The sequence below is a fragment of the Cololabis saira genome, chromosome 8 (assembly GCF_033807715.1).
Source record: "Cololabis saira isolate AMF1-May2022 chromosome 8, fColSai1.1, whole genome shotgun sequence".
In the NCBI taxonomy this organism is placed as follows: Eukaryota; Metazoa; Chordata; class Actinopteri; order Beloniformes; family Belonidae; genus Cololabis; species Cololabis saira.
Window position 1 is genome coordinate 29192483 of NC_084594.1, and position 19700 is coordinate 29212182.

General features: G+C 40.9%; 1 protein-coding gene across 2 annotated transcripts; it reads right to left on the bottom strand.

The window, feature by feature from the left end:
* Positions 1-1065: 1065 nt before the first annotated feature.
* On the bottom strand, positions 1066-16279 carry ikbke (inhibitor of nuclear factor kappa B kinase subunit epsilon). Of its 2 annotated transcripts, XM_061727638.1 has the most exons (23): positions 16176-16258; positions 15806-15913; positions 15315-15390; positions 14374-14473; positions 13543-13680; positions 13253-13382; positions 12988-13169; positions 10762-10922; positions 10560-10670; positions 10279-10458; positions 9028-9224; positions 8797-8855; positions 8621-8712; positions 8345-8446; positions 8175-8232; positions 6778-6890; positions 6624-6700; positions 5747-5786; positions 5558-5659; positions 2360-2456; positions 2059-2150; positions 1746-1817; positions 1066-1650 (listed from the first exon to the last, which is right to left on the bottom strand). In XM_061727638.1, exons 4-23 carry the CDS (start codon positions 14470-14472, stop codon positions 1587-1589), a joined length of 2166 nt encoding a protein of 721 aa, XP_061583622.1. In that variant the 5' UTR covers position 14473; positions 15315-15390; positions 15806-15913; positions 16176-16258; the 3' UTR covers positions 1066-1586. The 2 variants fall into 2 exon arrangements, with proteins under 2 accessions (XP_061583622.1, XP_061583623.1); XM_061727639.1 differs by lacking the exons at positions 15315-15390; positions 15806-15913 and having other exon boundaries at positions 16176-16279.
* Between the last annotated feature and the right edge of the window lie 3421 nt (positions 16280-19700).

Sequence of the window (19700 nt, forward strand, 5' to 3'; positions counted from 1 at the left end):
AAACAAATGTAAACCTTAAACCCCACTCTAAGGATCAAGAGTCTGAGTTAAGAAGTATGACACAGGGAACATAGTAATTATCCTGGTTTACATTTCAATAGTTTATGTTAAATCAAAATGGTAAAAAGTACATATAATAAAATGAGGTTATTGCTAACATTCTGCTTTTCTTGCCTTTAAACTATATTAGCTTAGTGACAACTCTGGCAATGGAGACGTGTACAATTTGAAAACAACACATGTCATAATAGTTTAGAAAAAAACAAAGATAAAACTTTCCACTTTGCTAAGGGCAAGTCATATGAGCAGAAACCCCCCCACATGTGCTCATCCCCTTAACTAAACTGAAAAAGTCCACACCACACACACACTGAAAAAAACCCCAAAACTTTCAATTTCATTTTCTGCGTTCTGTGGAGTCACATTAGATATTTCACGAGTTGTTCTTTGCAGGCTTACTAACAGTAGAATTGCCAGATTCATTATTATCTTTTGGTTTTCAAGCCACAGCAAACTGACAAGGAAACCCACTCATCTGAGCCAGGTCAGAATAAATGTCAGGAACATGAATAAGATATTAAAATATGTACCGGTATATGTCAACTATAAGTTTTCTAAAACTTCATGGAGGCCTGAGCACATGTGTCACTCAGTTGTTAACAATAAATAAAGCCTGGGATTTTCCTCGCTGTGTAGATCACTGACAAAGGTCATACGAAATAGCATTTTGTAGTTCAAGAAAACAAGACACAGCAGCGGTGAACGCAGAGTTCCCCAGTTGTGTTTCCTCTTTTGTGTGGGAAATCACATTCGAAAGAGAGGGCGAGAAAGAAAAAACACACACCACCACCTAATTGAAGATCCTGTTATGCTATCTGGAGTTCAGACATAACCCTGAATGCTGATCTGACTGGATGTTGAGCACGTTTTGACCAAATCTCAATGTCAGTTTACTGTGGAAAGCATAACTATGTGGGGATAAATCCTTTCTCGGTTTGTAAACACTCAACATAGCAGTTAAGACGTTGGGAAATTGCACACAGATGAGCCAGGATTCTCTACTGATCATGGAAAACACATTTCTGACATTTTTATCCACATATATCATCCACAATATTTTCAAAATAAGACTCAAAACTCAGATACCAGTAAAAAGGTTTGTCTGAGGCAGTCTGGTTAAACTCAAGTGCTTCTTTAGGGGGAAAAAAAAAACAGGAAATAAAAACAATCTGGCAGCAGATGGGGCAATTATGTTGCTTCATCCAAAGACTCCATCACAACAGCAACCTATTAAAAATACAATAACACTAAAGGCATTAATGAGGTTTGTATTGAACTGCTGTACTCAGTCAGCACTCACAGAAAAACAGTGACTAAAAAAATCCATCTTAAACTTAACTGCCACCTTTCTGTGCATCATATATTCAAACTGAACTTCACATTCGATTGATTGCTTCCAACTGTTTCCTCTTTGCATAACAGGCAGCAGATCTGAAAGAACTGTTCATAAAAGACAAGACAAAATGAGGCGATTTCTCAGAGAAACTCCTCGAGTTGTTGAGGTAAGATCCGAAGATGGTGTGTTGTCACAGCGTGGCGGGTCGGGTCGGGCTCTGCTCCAGGGCTCCTGCAGACTTCTTTGTTCCCAGACTACAGGGCCAGAGACAGAAAATCAACCTCTTCTAGTGGAAGATTTTGAAAAAAAAAAAAGGATTCATAGATGGAAAGTTGTTTGATCAGCTGACCTCTCAATAATGCTGTTGTTACACTGTAGTTCTTGCACCAGAAGCTCCATTTCCTCCCTCAAATGATTCATCCTACAACAGGGAAAGATGAATATTTTATACACAGAAACATAAGCTAGCACAACTATCCTCATTAGGACATTCCACTGAAGAACCTTTCAAACAAATACACATATATATAATATATACACACAATATATATATAATATATACACGCACACGCACGCACACACGCACGCACGCACGCACGCACGCACGCACGCACGCACGCACGCACGCACGCACGCACGCACGCACGCACACGCGCACACACCTGAAGACCATCTGGTCCTTGTCCCTGGGTGTGATTCCAGTCTTTTGTTCTGCTCTCGTGTACGGCAGAATGGAAAGGATTCGGTCTACCCCCTGGGGGGGAGGCAGATGAGGCATTACAACTCCACCAAGAGTCATGACTTACCTAACACACTGACTCATAAATGTATCTTGCAAAACCAGAGATCCAAAAACAGAAAGAGCACGCACGGAAGTTGGACTGCTTTGTTTGTGAAAATGGTAAACAGGGTGAGTTTTGACCTTCTCATAGACAGAATGCCCCCAAACAGTGACGTATTTACCTTATTCTGGTACTGCTCATTCATTTCCAACTCTGATAGCAAGCCTGTGGAGAAGGAACTGAAATCCTCAAGTCGAGTTTGCATCTCCAGTAAAACACTGCAAATACAAACACAATTCAATTGTATTTATATAGCGTCTATTACAACACAAGTTGTCTCTAGGATCTTTCCAGATACCCAGAACATGACCCCTAGGCAATTATTACATAAACATAAACATGAAAAGCTCTGGCCTGCAAACATGCACAGAAGAGAAAAGGAGGGGGCAAACCAGCACAACAAACTACAAGAACAATGGAGAACAATGATGGTGATGACATACTTATAATAATTAATAACTGAGAAAGGAAAGAGAAGGAGGGGTGATGGGCACCACTCAGTGGATCGTGTTAGTGTCCCCTGCAGCGTAGCTCTATAGCAGCATATCTACGATGAAGCTATGTTTAAGATGAGCTGAGTCTTGTCCTGCAGCTGCAGCTCTGACTATTGGCCCTAACACACTAGAGTTTACACTAACTACAGGCTTTACTACACAGAAAGGTTTTAAGTTTGGTTTTAAAGGTGGAGGTGGTGTCAGCCTCCTTAACCAAAACTGGAAGTTGGTTCCATAGTAACGGTGCCTGATAGCAGAAGGCCCGTCCTCCAAATGTACATTTGGATATTCTAGGAACTACGAGTAAACTGCACTCAGAACGGAGAGCTCTATTAAGGAACATAAGGAACATACTATTAGGTCTTGCAAATATCACAGAGCTTGGCTGTTTTGGGCTTTAGACGCAAGTGATAAAATTTTAAATTGGATTCTGAGTTTTACGAGGAGCCGATGGAGTGAGACTAACACTGGAGAGAGGTGGTCTCTCTCGTTGATTCCTGTCAGCACTCTTTGGATCAAAAGCACAATTGGCAGAATTAGAGCTAAAATCTTCACAACATACAAATGTATGCACTATTATACCGTCTGATTGAACCCTAAACCTTCTTTTTTTGTTATTTTGAGAATATTGTGAGGTAATTTGTTGAAGTTGTAGCACATTGTAGGACATTTACGATGGCAGTCATGGCAGACAGATGTGGATTTCCCATCTTCCCCTGCATGAAGCTCTTTTAACGCGTTTTCCTTCGGAGCCTGGACACAAGGTGAGAGGTGATGCTCCCGTAAATCTAGTGTTCAATAGTTACCCTGTTCAGAATAGACTCGTATCAAGAGAACACTTTCATTTGTTTACCTGCCATAATGGTACTGTGTGTGGTTTTATTTTGTGTGCTAGTGTACTTGCTCGGTCTCAACAAGAAAAAAAAAAAAGAGGCTTCAGGAGTGGACACAGGGAATTGTTGAGGAGTGTAAAAAACAGCTTAAGTAGTCGAGATTAGAGATGGAGGTGCGCAGGAAGGAGCGGGAGCGCAAGCTCCAGCAGAACAATGTCAGAGATGTGTGGTCAGGGATGGGGAACGTTAAAGTCCTCAAACAGGAGGAGGATCAGACAGAATCAATAAACTGAACACGTTTCTTCAATAGTTCAGAAACCAGCTCAGCATCTTCCTCTCCTCTCCTGACCCCAGGAAACAGACCTCTCATCTCCCCTTGACGCCCTCCGCCTCCCTCTCACACCTCAGCTGTGTCAGCATCGACCTGGGTCATGGATGGAGCTGCTCCATCATTGTCTCCAAGCACTGTAGGAGTAGCTGACTGCAGCTGAGTGGTGTATTAAAGGTGCACAAGAAGAGAGTGCAGGGAAATGGTGGACCACTTTGTGCCGTGGTGACGGAACAATCATCTCAGCTTGAATATGAACAGGACTAAGGAGATGACTGTGGATTTTAGGGGGAGCAGGGATATGTCAAACGCTATTTTCATCAAGTAAATAGCTCAGTGGACTGTACACGTAACGCTGGTGCTGTGTGGAAGGGGGAAAGAGCCGATCATGTTTATCGATGAAGCTTAAGTCCTTCAGCGTTTTCAGCATGCTGTTGATATTTTCTATAAGTCTGTTGTGGAGAGTGCAAGCTCGTCTACTGTCATCTGTTGGGGGAGCAGCATCAGAGACAGTGATTTAAAAAATAAAAATAAAAAAACTAATAAGAAAAGCTTGCTCTGTCCTGCAGCCGGTGGGGCTGACTGCAAAGAGGGATGCTTCATGAAATGAAAAACATATTGGAAAACCCAGAGCATCTTCTTCAAAAAACACCGATTCAACAACAGTGTTGACATTTCTTATTTGAAGGTTTCAGGTGACTGCTAACCCAATTCCATGGAGAAGAGACATCAGCAATGATCTTAGAGAAGCAATTGTAGCTCCCCATCTGTCTGGGAAGGGTTACAAGGTTGTTTCCAAAAAGTTTTCTATCATTCTAGGACAGTTCCCATTACAGGACATCCCAGGGAGTTCACACTGAGGTCAGACAACACAAGGCTCATCACTGCCAATAACCCACAGACTACATCCCAGGCTCCTGTTAGCGTGTCAGACAGATCATGGTACCAACTTAGTGGTGCTTTTTCAGTCAAATCCCTTTTTGATGCTGACATCCCGGTACATGCGTCTGCAACTGCTCATTTCAGATGTAAAGGTGGTGCACAAATGTACTTTTCCACCTTTAATCAATTACCATCTCTCTGGTTTTACCCGGGTTGAGTAACAGGTGACAGTTTCCAACCAAATCCACAATTTTCCCCTTCCGGTCCATCCTTTGTAAACCCAACTACTACATAACCATAGTGAGTGAGCTCCTTGCAACAAACATTAAAGGCACTGTCGATCCCCAGAGGGGACAGGCAGGCAAACTGCCAGAGACTCGAAAAATGCAAAAGTCACAAGAGAAAAATTAAAAAGGACTGCGTAAGTGTGGTTTGTCTGGAAGGGTTCCCAGGGAAAAAGCATCTTCTCTGTAAAAAGAACAGACCAAAAGACGCCTGGAACAATGTCCTTTGGAAACACGTGGAGATGTTTGAATGAAAGCATATGCATGGCAGTGGAGGGCCGATGATTTAGACTTGTTTAGATGTCCCATGATCTGAGCAGCTTGCAGTTATTGCGATGAGCAGGAATTCCACTGTATATGAAAGTGTTATAGAGTCAAATGTGAGCTGATCTGTAAAAACCAGGGCCATGATCCTGACTACGCTAACTAATCGGAAATAGAAAGGCTGACAAAAAAGCAAAAATTAACAGGGATGATTATACAGTCTACCGCTCTGACCTGCTCCACGTCCTCGTCGAGGCCAAAAGCTCTTTATATCTCTGCACGCTTTCTTCTCGGAAGAGAGATTTCATCCGCTTAATGTGGGACGACAGGTGAATCCTGCCAGGGAAGAGCGATAAGCAGATTACACAAGAGCTCAGGTGCTTGGCATGCCGGGGGAGTCCGGAAGTGAAGGTGCAAACTCACTTCTCAAACTTGTGGATTTGCTCGTCATTATACCCCAACTCTGTGGCGAAGAGAAAGAAAACGAATGACGCAAGTACGACAGTACACAAACAACTATGCAGTTGGACCCAGACATATTTAGAAACGGACACATTCGTTACTTTAGCTGTTTACCAAAACATCAAGATACAATATACCGTATTTTCTGGACTATAAGCCGCTACTTTTTTCATAGGTTTTGAACCATGCGGCTTATACAAAGGTGCGGCTATTCTGTGGATTTTTCTTCCACCGCTAGGGGGAGTGCTAACCGGAATTAGAATAAAAACTAAGACAAAATAAATGCAAAGAAGAATACGCTACTTCTTCTTTAGCAGATAGAAGTAGGTAGAAGCAGATTTCAAACAGATAAATAGATAAATAAATACCGGTTATTTTCTCTTGGTTCAGTCCAGTTTTAATCAGCAAAGTTGCTGCCGTGTTAAAAGACACTGTTAGGAAAGGATCTATTTAGGTACAAACATGTACATCATTTACAGTTCAAAATCCTTCTGTACATGTAGTAAATATCTAATCTAACAACATAAATATCTGCGGCTTGCATATCTTTTTCTTTTTTAAATAAAAGTGGGTGCGGCTTATATATCTTTTTTTATTGTTTTTTTAAAAATAGAGCGGTGCGGCTTATATACAGGTGCGGCTTATAGTCCAGAAAATACGGTACATGGGATTTAAATGTTAACTATCTGCATTCCTTGAGTTAAAAAATATAAGTAATAAACCCATATCAATAATAAAACTGTATATCAGATTACATTTTAAACACTACTAAAATAACAAATATGAGTGTTTCCAAACATTTCCAGGTTCAGTTCTACAATCGGAGACGTTTTCATACTTCCATCCAGTCTGTCCCTTCGATAATGCTGGTGAATGGCCGTTATCTTCCGCAGCAGCATCTCCATCTTCGGACAGCTGCGTAGAGAAGAGCTCAAGTTTACAAAGAAAACTCTGCTGTACTGAAACCACGAACTCCCGCTCTCCCACAATACCTCTTGTCACCAGCCAGAGTCTCCGCTAGCTTGGCCTGTTCGATCTGCAGGTGGTCCAGTCGGTTCTGAAACTCTTGGATTACGGCAGTGTATATAGGCAGATGCTCGTGGACCTGTGAAGACAGAGGCCACTCGTCCTGAAACCAGCACGTCAACAAGCTGCACGAGCTGTTATAGCAGTTACAGCTCACGCTTTTGTAACATGGATTCATTATCATTAATAATTATCCTCTCAATTTCCTGTTGATGATGACATTTACATTTTCTCTCAGGGAACTTTGCTGTTGGTACAATGTTTTTGCAGTGTTTTTAGTTACAATTTTGCTATAATATCAAGTCAAGACAATGATGTGTTTTAATCAGCTTCAACTTAGCATGATGCTGCAGCTGATGCAGGTTTGCAGTTGTGAAACCGCTTGGTGAAAATAATCAGGTCGGTCATTGAATGCTAAGGCTGCTACAAATGTGGGACATATTACCTTTACTCCCTCCTTCACTACTGCTCATGCAAAATGTAATATTCTGTCAAGTATATAGTTTTGTATGGTAAAGCTCTTTGGATTTTTGCACTAATGCACTTTTTTTAAAAGATAATTTTGGCTCTAGTGGCCTTTATTCAAAGTTTAGACAGGAAAGGGTAGAGAGAAAATGGGGACAACATCCAGCAAAGGGCTGCAGGTCGGGACGCAAACCTGCGACCGCTGCAGGAGGACTGTAGCCTCAGTACATGGGCCGCTTGCTTTAATCACTGTGCCAATCAGCAGCGCTCACTAATGCACTTTTAAAGGAGCTGCTTCTTAATCTTGTGTACTACATGGAACAACAATAAAACGTTTCCGTTATATACAGTACAGACCAAAAGTTTGGACACACCTTCTCATTCAAACAAATGGGGAAGTGTGTCCAAACTTTTGGTCTGTACTGTACGTCTTCTACGTTATTATGTTGTTAAATAGAATACTGAAACATAAAACACACAACACAGCAGAACTGAACTACAATCAAAACACTTCCCTCTTAATCCATTTTGACATAAGGGTTCATAACAAAAGGTCCTTTTAAAACCTGAGGCTTTTCTGGAAATCATAAGCCGAACCTTTTATTTCCTCTAAAGTAACAACAAATATTAAAAACATTTTTTGTGGCTAAACCTTCAGCTTTCATTATGAATGATAGATTTGAACCCTAATATTTTTCCATGTATCTATATTAAATAATCTTTTGTACGTCTTGAGAATATTGATCTAACGTGAGCGTCCCATGAGGCTTGAATGTTAACTTTGATTCCAACTCATCAGGTTTAGGTTGCTCAAATGACCATTAGATCAAACTAGTGGTTCCCCAGAAAGAGTTATTAGTCAGGCTGGTGTCTCATGTTGCTTCTCGATTCAACTCACCGTCTGCAGCTTCTGGCCGTTATCATCTGAGCCTTGATTTTCAGAGCAGTAATGAGCTCTAAAAAGTATATCAGAAATGAAAGGAAAAAGGAACAAAAGGACAAAAGCGACAGGTGAGATTATGACGATATAAAAGTTATTGGTGTTTAAATAGGTTTAAATAGACTTACAGTTTATGAAGCCTGTATTGACCATTGAAGCAGGATTGCAGTCTAACTGTGATCATTGCAATACTGTGCATGGCTTCTCGACACTCGCTGCGCAACTTCATCCTGGGGAACAATAAATGTGAAAGGGATGGAGATGAGGAAGATGGAAGAGAAAGCTGCTCCACTCACTGTAGAAAAACAAATCATCTTATTTATATTTATAAATATATATATATATATATATATCTGTGTATATATATATATATATATATCTGTGTATGTACATGTTTGTCTCACATATAGCCATAGTATCCGTGCAGAAGCAACTCCCGGTCCATGTGAAGCCACTCTAAGACCCTCAGATATTGGTGGCCGATGCCTACGATTTTCTAAAAATCAACCACAAATAATAACTGAGTTTTCATGAAGAAGGAGCTCAACATTGGGCAGAAAACCAAACAGATCAGCCGTACCTTAGAGAAATGATAGTCTTCCACGATGTCAAACCTGGATGGAATGACAGGAGTCTCAGCTGAACCAAAACAACAAACAATAAAACAGTTCACACCTCGAAGAAATAAATCCATCAGGACATTCATACTCAACACAGGCATATTATTTCCTACCTGACCTTCATGCTCTGCTCAGCACTGAAAGAGATGTGTATAGGTTCAAGACAAACACAATGATGTCTGCTGTCTTACGTTCTCTGTAGGGAAGGCTGGTGTTGGCTTCAGTTGCGTAGCTGAGCAGCATCAGAGGCTGAGAAAGTGAAGTAGTCGGCAGGTTGGCCACCTTCATGTTGCCCTCCAGGAGCAGCTCATGACCCAGGTACATCAGCTGTTGTTGCTGCAGCCCAATCCCAGTCTGAGAAGCCATCTCCTCAAAGAATACTGACACTCTGGTCAGGGGAAAAGCATTTGTGTTTTATTTTTGACAAAAAGAGGATCTACACAAATGAAAAAAGGCATGTGTACTTACAGCATGCAAATTCAGATCAATGAGCTGAGGAATAGTATTTACGCAAATAATGTAAGATGACAAACATTATCTTGCACACAAGATGCACACAAAAGAGAAATGTTTTAAGTATTTTGCCAACATCTGCAAGTAGGCATGGGGCGATATACGATATTATCGTATATCGCGATAAAAAACGGCCGCGATAACGTTATCGTGGGGTACTGTAATTATCGCCAATTTTTTTTTTTTTTTTTTTGTCACACAAGGCTACCAGCCAGGTAGAAGCCAGTGTTATTTTTTTTCATGTATTTTATTAATATTATTTATTATTATTATTTATTTAATATTTTTTCAGAGAGTAGTACAATCCGTGTGCATTTGACTACTGTGGCACTTTATTTTCACTCAATCTTTGTGTTGGCCATGCAGCTTTTGTTTTGTATACTACAGAGCAGTGCCTTTATTTTATTATTTTTCCAGAGAGCCGTACTAAGTAGCAGGCAGCCAGCCACTGTTAAAGTTTCAGAGAGTAATACAATCAGTGTGCATTTGGCTCTACTTTGTCACTTTATTTCTATTTGTCACTTATTTCTTTCGACTCTCAGGGAAGTATTTTCTTACAAAAAAAGAAAGTTCAAATAAGTGCCGGTACCGGTACTATAGTTTACACTTTGTAATGCATAACATTTACAGTACACTATTTGTTCTTTACCTTAAGTGTCACTGTGTTGAGAATGATTTGAGAATAAATGTTCTGAAGGAACCAGTGGATCCACGGTTAGTGTTTTTCCTTGCATTTTAAGAATTTTATAAGCGACACGCTAATTTCGTGATAATATCGTAATCGTGATATTTTTGTCCACTAATATCGTGATATGAAATTTTCATATCGTCCCATGCCTATCTGCAAGATGCAGATGCGGCAACATCTTGCAAAAACCTGCTAATTCCCGACAATCTTAATCAAAGAGGAAGCGACCCGGCCGACGTACGTGTTGTAGTGGTGTATGTAAATGGTGTGCGTCACAGCCTGCTGGAGAGAGAAGACGTGGACCGGTTGCCGCTGCATTATGTCCGTGGTGGCTCTGAAGAACTGGTCAAACCCCCAACACCTCTGCTGGTCAGGCTCCGTGATGGCTGCGAGCACAGGAACCAGCAGCACCTTCAGACCCCTGGAGCCAAGAATTGAGAATTGAAGACAAGTACATGAATTTGTCAGTTCTCACTAAAAGCTCGCACACACATTTTTTTTTTTTTTAATTAGATGACATACTGTGACAGCTGGCAGCTGTGAGGCAGGTGGTAACTCCACTCAATTTGTCCGCCTTGCGCCCGCTGTACACCTGATATCGCTCCCACTGGTTTATTCGTAGTTATTCTGTGCCTACCCAAGAAGAGAAAAGAAAATCAAAACAGAATTTCACAGTTTGAAAGTCAAACGTGCCATCAGAAGCATGTCTCTTGTCTGATCTTACATGGTGGTCTTGTTCTTACGGGGTCCTTCAAACGGTGCGAAGGGAAGACTCCCGGTGGCCGCTTGGTATAAGGACACACCTATACTCCACAAGTCAACACTCACGCCATAAGATTTCTGATGAGCCTTTCGCAGGACTGCACGCTCGTATATGTCTGGATGCTGGACACAAACACAGAAACAGAGTAGGAGGAGAAACACATCAGCACGTCTGCAGGGACTTGTCTATTATATAATGCATATAATGCCTTTGAATTAATAAGAGTTTGCCTTTTATTCTTCCTACGATATGTTGCTGTGAAAACAGATAACTGCATCACGGTATATTTAGATTGGGTGCTTAACAAACCACACCTGCAACAAAGGGATTAAGATCATAATTATGAAATTATGAGTTATCACCATGAAACATGACCACATCACACCTGTGCTGCATTCTCTTCACTGGCTCCCAGTGCAGTTTAGTTTATTTGTTTTTAGTGCTCTTAATGGCCTTGTCCCGTCTTATCTATGTAAGATTTTAAGTTTTCATCGACCTAGCAGAGCTTAACTCTCCACTGACCAACATCTGTTAGAGATACCACGGACTAGATGAAGGAATTGGGGGCAAGTCTCTCTTGGAGTCGCTGGTCCGAGACTCTGGAACACACTCCCACCAGAGTTATGTACGCTCAGCAGCCTGCCAGGGTTCAGGTCAAAACTGAAGACTTATCCATTATCTACGTTGCCATTTGGCACCTAATAGTCACTTTTAAGGTCATTTTTAGCAATTTGGGATTTTGTTTGGGTTTATACTAGTCATTTTTTATTTTTTTGTGTTTAATTATAACTGTGTTTGTTTTAGTATCTATTTGTTCTTAAACTTCTGTGAAGCACTTTGGTTGTTGATTGATTGATGTGGAAGTGAAGAAGTCGAATGAACTGGTGAGAAAAAAGCCGCACAAACATAACCTGAGTGTAGGAGGTAGGGGCTGAACTGGTTGCACTCTGGATTTTTACAAATATTATGCGATTTTACTAAGAAAATACGATTGTAACTCTGGAGGGGGATGAAGTTTCTGCTTTCCTGAAGAGTGATACGACTGGGCAACAATGTTATAATGGCACCTAAACTTAAAAACCATTAGATGATGCGCTTCCTTGAGAAAACCCCCTCCAGTGAAGCTGTGAGAAGTTGCTCTGTATATAAAGTCGTATAAAAATCTTGTTTTTAAACTGACTGGAAACTGGAAAGACTGGAAACTCTTCTTTGTGGTTTGCAGACAATAACTTTACAATAACTCCCCGGCTGCTCACACGTATGCCCTGGAAGTGTCCTCGGCGTCTCCGTCCACTCACTTGAATGGAGCAGAATCAGGCGCTGCAGAGCTGAATTGTGGGATCCCTGATTCGCATTAGTTGGGGACATTTTTTTTAACTTTTCCTTTTTTCCATTGAAGGCAGGACTGTTTCAAACCACACAGGGAGAAAAGGCCTGTCACCGACTGCCGAGCGTTGCCGTGGAGCTGCTGTGTGAGGCCATGGGTTAAGATCCCCCTGCAGAATTTTAACTTGGTTCACGTCTGGACTCTGAGCGAGCTTTGGCAACACCGTGATTCTTTTCCTTTTTTTTAAAAAAAAAAGCAGTTTTTTTGTTGAGTTGCTGGTTTGCTTGGGGTTATTGTCCTGCTTAATGACCCAGTTTCACTCGAGTTTGATCTGTCGGACCGAAGGCCACTGCTTTGACTCTGGAGTATTGTCGTATCCAGTAATAACCATGAGGTGACCCGGTTCTGATGCAGCAAAACAAGCCAGAATCCCCACCACGTCTGTTTGACAGTTGGTCTGAGATGTTTCTGCTGATGTGCTGTATTCGTTTTTCTACCTTTGTCTTGTAAGTCTCTGTGAGCACTGCAGTGTTTGACCTTGAGGTGAATTAAAAGAACTCCCGGGAATATTAAAAACTGCCAGCAATATTTTCCACTTGTGAATAACATTTCTCCTTGTAAAATGATTGACTTCAAATTGTTTGTAAATGACTTTTGAACTGTTCCAACATATATCCAAGATTGTTGCTGATGACTTTGGTATTATGTTAATGCACACCTGCATGATCCAGAACAGCAAACTGCAGAAGGACCCTCCCAAAATAATTTTAAATATTTTAAAGCTTGGGACGTTTGTCCATTTTACTGAGAAGTCATTTTCAGCACAAATACTTTAGAAACTTGTAATATCATTATCATACCAGATATTCTTCAGTTCCATAAATAGACACGAACTTCTCATCATCTTCCAGCTCTCGGGCTGCTCCAAAGTCTGTCAGCTTGTAAACAGATTTCCCATCCTCTCCAACCTGCCGCATGATGTTCCCGGGCTTAATGTCCCGATGGACCACTGCATTTTCCCGCAGGTGATTCATACCCTGCACTGGAGAGAGCCCAAGGTGGTGGCGTTTAAGAGAAACAGGCACACAAAACTGTGTATTAATGCCACACATCGTGCACACTCACCTATGCACTGCAATACTGTGAGAAACTCTGTTTCAGGGAGGCCAAAGGCATTCTCCGGCTCCTCGAGCAGGTTGAGCAGACTTCCCCCTGAACAATACTCCATCACTAGCACCTTCTGCTTTGAGGACAGCTGGTGGCAAACAGACCAAAACAGTGAGTTGCACCCCCCCTTTCACACTGTGGGAGCTACAGAGTATGAGATACATAATAGGAGATGAAACATAATAAGATCCCAGTCTATCTGTATTAAAACCATGAATTCAAATGCGTCATGTGTACTCTCTCTTTACCTCCTCCACAGCTAACAGCCTGACAATGTTGCTGTGCTTTAGCTTCCTGAGCATCTCAAACTCTCTCATTTGGACATCAGGGGGGCGGTTGTAGCTCAAAATGTTAAAAACCTTCACTGCCACCAGCTCACCAGACCTCTGCAAAAAACAGCACATCAAACTTATCAGACATCACATCACCGTGTGCGTCAGCAGCAGCCCACACCACTGCGACTGCAGACTCTCTTATCTATGCAGTCGCTTTTACATTAAAGGAGCATGAGGCAGGATTTATGAAAAAAATTTGTATACGTTTTAAGTTTTCTAGTAATAATGTCAGATGAAGTGTTCCAAACCAAAAAGAATGAGCCCTCTAGTGTATCTCTCCGTTGCCTTGAACAGGCTGTGTGCTGCAAAATGTGCTGCAATTCCGGACCGGAATTTCCCGCGCTGTCCTGCGGATGTGACGTCACATGACGCTGCATGCGCGTTCTCGCCGGCGCACGAGTAAACATTGGATACGCGTTTGAGTCATGGAGGCAGCTTCAACTTGAATTGGGACTGAAAACAGATACTGACATGGCTCATTTCCTACTGACCAGGTAAGATAACATTGTACGTCATATTTAGAGCTTGATTTGAAAATCCCATGAGATTACACACGCGCTCCCGTGCCGGCTTCGCTGTTGGCTGCAGGAACCCCGACGGTCGTCGTGGCGCTAATGAGTCTCATTTCTTATTCTTGCCTCATGCTCCTTTAAAACAAAGTGTGACTGAGATGACGATAGAAACTGTGGAGGTGTGTGTTTTTTTTTCCTGAGTTTGATGAGAAGAAAAGCTTTTTCTGGCTACCTTGTTGCGGGCCTTGTAGACGCTGGCGGTGGCCCCCTGGCCGAGGACGTCGGCCAGGGACCACAGGTAGTTGCTGGTACTGGCCGTCATCCCCGACATCCTGGAAAATAAACACACAAATCAATCAGAGAGTCAGGGGCAAAGGCAAATTTATTTATAAAGCACATTTCACATGATGAGCATGGACTCAATGTGCTCAAATACATAAACAAACAAACAAAATTACAGGTTTACAATAACAGAAACAAAAGTACAAAACATACAAAAGTATGTCAAGAGAAAAACAACAATAATTCAATTTTAACAAAAGTGCGATCACCCAGCCAACCATGTAGAGTTTACTCAAACGCCTGTGCAAAAAGGTACGTTTTTAGTCTGCTTTTGAAAGAGGGCACTGTTGCAGCAAACAACCTCCTCAAACCCACCAAGACAAGACTGGTCACAATGGGTGACCGAGAACCGCAGTCAATTGACTCTTTCAAGAGAGGACTTAAAACCCACCTTTTTAACAAAGCATACGCCAGCTATGATCAATGATCTGTTTTTTTTGTTGTTTTTTTTTAACTCTTTTTACCTTTTTTATGTAGCACTTTGAGATTCACCAAATGGAAAGTGCATTATAAATTAAATTCATTATTATTATTATTATTACCTTAGTTCCTGTTGGAGCAGACCTTAGTTCCTGCAGCAAGGAATTCCAGAGAGTGTAGTAGTGACTGAAAGCATGAGCAGATCTAGTGTGAATTCTAGGTATGATGAGGAGACTCTTATTTGATGATCTAAGGGATCTGTTTGGTATTTATTCAGTGAGCATGTCAACCATGTAGGAGGGAGCTAAGCCATTCATAGATTTAAAGACAATAAGAAGTACTTTAAAATCTACTCTTTGTTTAACAGGGAGCCAGTGAAGAGAGGATGAAACAGGAGTGATGTGTTCATACCTCTTGGTTTTTGTTAGAATTCTGGCCGCAGCATTTTGAATAAGCTGGAGTTTATGTAACACTTGCTTTGTTAGTCCTGCAAAAAGTGCATTGCAATTAATAATCTAATCTACTGGAAATAAAAGCATGAATCAACTTTTCAGAGTCTGATTGTGACAGAAAGCATCTTACTTTAGATATATTTCTAAGATGATAGAAGGCAGTCCTGGAGACATTAGCTATGTGTTTCTGGAGGTTAAGATCAGCATCTAACATAACACCTAAGGGGGTACATCTATGTTTACATCGCAACTTAGAAAAGAAATGTAGTGTAGGAAACATCCACATATTAGATCCAGCTACACAAATTAATGTAATGGTTTACTCATAGATCTCTTATTTGTTACTGAGCTGAAATCTGCTTGACAAATAGCCACTTTGTTGAAAGTAAAGTTAAACTAAAGTTGAAAGTTTGTCCTAGTACTTAAAGCGCTGCGGCTGAATTGTCTCACCTGGTTCTGCGTCGGTCCGGGTTTATTGTGAGGTTCAGTGTCTGAACCAGTGTGTGTCAGTCGACCGCTCACACTGTTGTCTGTTTACGGTAAATTACCGTCTGGAAACTAAGAACGCCTACGTTAAAACCTTCTTGTAAAGCCTGAATTATGGTTCCGCGTTAAATCGACGCAGAGCCTACGCCGTGCATTCGGCGTATGGTACGCGGCGACGCGCAACGTACGGAGCGCGTCGCCGCTTACCCTACGCCATAGGCTCTGCGTCGATTTAACGCGGAACCATAAATCAGCCTTAAAAGCAATACATTACTGAAAGCTTGATCATTTGCTGGTTACTAAACAAAATATCCGGATGACGTTTTTCCAATACCTGGTCGGTCCAGTTCTCCAAGTTTCTTTAGTGGATCAAACCGGCTCACACGTTTCTTGATGAGCGCTTGGTGTTTTTTTTTTTTGCTAAACAGAAGTGTATAATGAAGGAAGTGTTGTTCTTTTTGCTCATGCGGAGCTCATTGCGGAAGTGCGCCAACATGTCCAACTTTTTCATGTGAACGTAAACGCACCGAGGGTGGATCCTGATCTTAATAAAGATAAAGAGTTTCCAGTAACTCCATCCTTCCTTCATGATTTGCTTTTCTGAAATTTGTGAAATTTGCCAGATTGTCTGAAATATCATGAAACAATTTCTAGAGCATACGGTCATAATAAAGAGCGACGAGCACCCCAGTTAAGAAAACAATCCAATATAGGCCTATGCAGGAACAAATGCAATGTAACCACTTTTATATGGTTGATTTATCTTTATTTGAATAAATGGGAATGTAAACCATATTTGGGTCGGACTGTAGGTTAACACGTTAGTAGATATCCTACGGATGCATCTATATAGACAGAGGGAGGTAAACCCTGGGATGGTCAGAGGTTGGGACCTCAGGTCAGCATGCAGCTCTGGAAGCTCTGGCCTGCAAACATAAAAAAGATGAGAAAAAGAGAGGGCAAACCAGCACAACAAACTACAAGAACAATGGAGTGCAGTTATGGTTATGAGATACTTTTAATTATTACCGGAGGGTTTATCTGAAGAAAGGAAAGAGAAAAGGAGGAAAGAAGGAGTGAGGGGCAACGCTCAGCAGATCATGTTGGTGTCCCCCTGCAGCGTAGGCCTATTCCTTTAAGTCTATTTCTATAGGCCTATTCCTATAGGCTTATTCCTATAGGCGTAGTCCATGGCAGCATAGCACAGCATAACAAGCCTGCACTAGTCTTGTTCTGCAACTACTAATTATGGGCTTTATGAAACAGCAATGTTTCAGAAACATTGATGTTTTAAGTTTTTTTTTCAAAGGTGGAGATGGTGTCAGCCTCCTTAAAAAAAACACGATCTTTACTTTGAATAATTGCTAGCTCTCTTGTAATTTGTATCACACCCTTATGTGTAATCTAAAATGTCATGTCATATTGGATGTTTATACCAAAATATTTTATACATTATTATTTTGAAAGACTGATGCAATAACACAAATGTATATTAAATTACATATATTATCTTTCTGCTCGGCATTTTGGTTTATATTTCCATTTATTCATTCAGCAGATGCTTTTATCCAAAGAAACTGAGGAGCGCCATTGTGTGCATGCTTCATTAGATGAGTTGGATGTCCTCTAATGTCAAATGTTGTGTTTTGCTTTGAGCAGAAATTTACTTAGGCAAAGTTCTGTTCATTAAAGAGAATGGGAAGCATGCACTATCTGTCTGAGGAGGATTGTCCACTTCAGGAGAGCGTTGACTGAGCCCGGGTTTTGGCATTTAACTTTAAAGGTGCTGGGGCAGAGAGCTGTTGCAAGATCTGACCACTTGCTTCCAGCTGAACGCGCAGGTGCAGGAGGCGCAGGAGTCCAGCCTCCCGGAGGAGATCTCTGACATGAAGGAGGCTCTGCAGAAGACGGAGCAGGAGAAGAAGGCTTCCATCGAGGCCCTGATGGGCCGGATTCAGAGTTTGGAAGTGCAGTTTGAAAACAGGAAGAGAGAGAAACAGAAAAAGAAGGGACCCATCAGGAGATTCTTCCAGAAGTTGAAGAAGAGTCAGAGACCCCTCCCCAGTCCGACCCTTCTTCTGAAACTCCTGAAGCCTAGTAGTCTCCAGCAGTGACTGCGAGTGTCTCCAAAAACTTATACTCCCTCATCAAAAAAGCAGAAGCAACAAATATCAGGAAGAAAATAAATTAAAGTGCAAATTTACTTTTTATTCTGATTTCATTTTACAGCAGAAATTATGTAAAGCATTCAGAAGACATATTCCACATATAAGGGCAATATTCAAAACAGTTTGCATGGCCTCAGCAACAAAATATTCTTTTTAAAAACATCAACAGGTTAGTGATGCTTGTGCATGCATGTTTGTAAAAAAAAAAATAAAAAAAATAAAATAAATAAAACTAGGCTACAAAAAGAAAAAAAAGAATGAGAGACGGATATAGGTATGGAGAACACAACAGCAGGCAGGGTGGGAATACAGCAGGAGATGAGAGAGAAAGGGAAGGAGGGGTGAAAGAACAGGAAGGCAAGGAGAGGTCAAAGCCATAGATTATCTATAAGGGTCTACCATTCTAGCATGCAATGTGGTGTTTGGCCACGCCCTCTTTAAACAAGGCCTGAAAAATTATACCATTCATTTCTTGGCGGACTTACAAGAACAGAGGCCATCTCTGAGCATGTCTACCAGCTGTGTACAATGGCAACATTTCATTCATTCTTCTTTTTTATTTATTTTTTAAATACTTTTTCTACACTACATACTCTTTACAGTCACCATCCTCTCCAAAACATCAACATTTTGATGGATTTTCTGTAGTGTTAGTATTCTGTGCGTTGTGTGTGAGTCGATAAGAGCAAGCAAATGGATGCTGTGTATATGACTGTGTGTGATCATGTAACGTAAAAGGAGTTGAAAGAAATATTATATAGTTGTACTGATGTGAAAGGAAGAACAGTATAAGAAGCTGTTCAGTCGGTACAGTATGAATGTTGCCCTAACCATGGCTGTCTCTCAGTATCAAGAGAAAACATGTGAGACACAGTCTTTCAATCTACACTCCTCATCATTTTTTTAAAAGTGATTGAGGTTCGTTTCCTATTTTTGCATTATTTAAAACATTTTCATATTAAGCATCTTGTGTGCTCAAGATGAGCAATTGTATAAATAAAAGTTCTCTTTATTATCTATTATGAGTTTACATTTAAGCAAAATTCTATAAAATTAGGGATGTGAAGGTTTTTTATTTTTTCTGGTAGAAAAATGTATCCAAGATACAAATTGGAGAAAGCAAACCGATTTGATACTTCACAAATTAACGCTGGAGTAGTACAATGTCTGTGTGAAACACAAACAGACTAAACTCTGCAGGTAGTAAATGACGAATGGACAAATTGAATATTTCTTAGTATGTACATGTACATATGCACACTCAAACGTACACGAGCACGGGTTGTGGTACACCTGTGTGACAGCAGTCATTGCACTCCACATACCATCTCTCTGTCCTTCAACCCTGAGTAAAATCTAAGGGAGAGATTTCATTGTTCCCTAAGACATAAGCACATGAGAGAAAGTGTGTGGATTTATTTTATCTTTCTTTTCTTTTTTTTTTGAGGTGCCCGAATGTTGTGAGACAATGAGACAAGAAAATAATAAAAATATATAGAGAAATAACGTGTTAAAGATATTTTGCCTGCTAAAAACTCCCCAGTTCTGCAGACATCTAATTACAAAACACATTTCCAGCTGAAATAAAAACCTTCTATTTCAGTGTGTTCAAACTGAGATTACTCAATTATAGTAGCAGTTACAGTGATTCTGACAGTTTCAAAAGAGACCAAAATCATCCATGTACTTCA

What these genes read in the sequence shown, in the direction of transcription:
- ikbke (XM_061727639.1), bottom strand. Translation starts at nt 14,472, where the DNA reads ATGTCGGGGATGACGGCCAGTACCAGCAACTACCTGTGGTCCCTGGCC. An exon ending in GGCTGTTAGCTGTGGAGGAG is followed by an intron (nt 13,383 to 13,542) that starts GTAAAGAGAGAG and finishes GTTTGCCACCAG; the next exon opens with CTGTCCTCAAAGCAGAAGGT. An exon ending in ATGGAACTGAAGAATATCTG is followed by an intron (nt 10,923 to 12,987) that starts GTATGATAATGA and finishes GTTTGTGTCCAG; the next exon opens with CATCCAGACATATACGAGCG.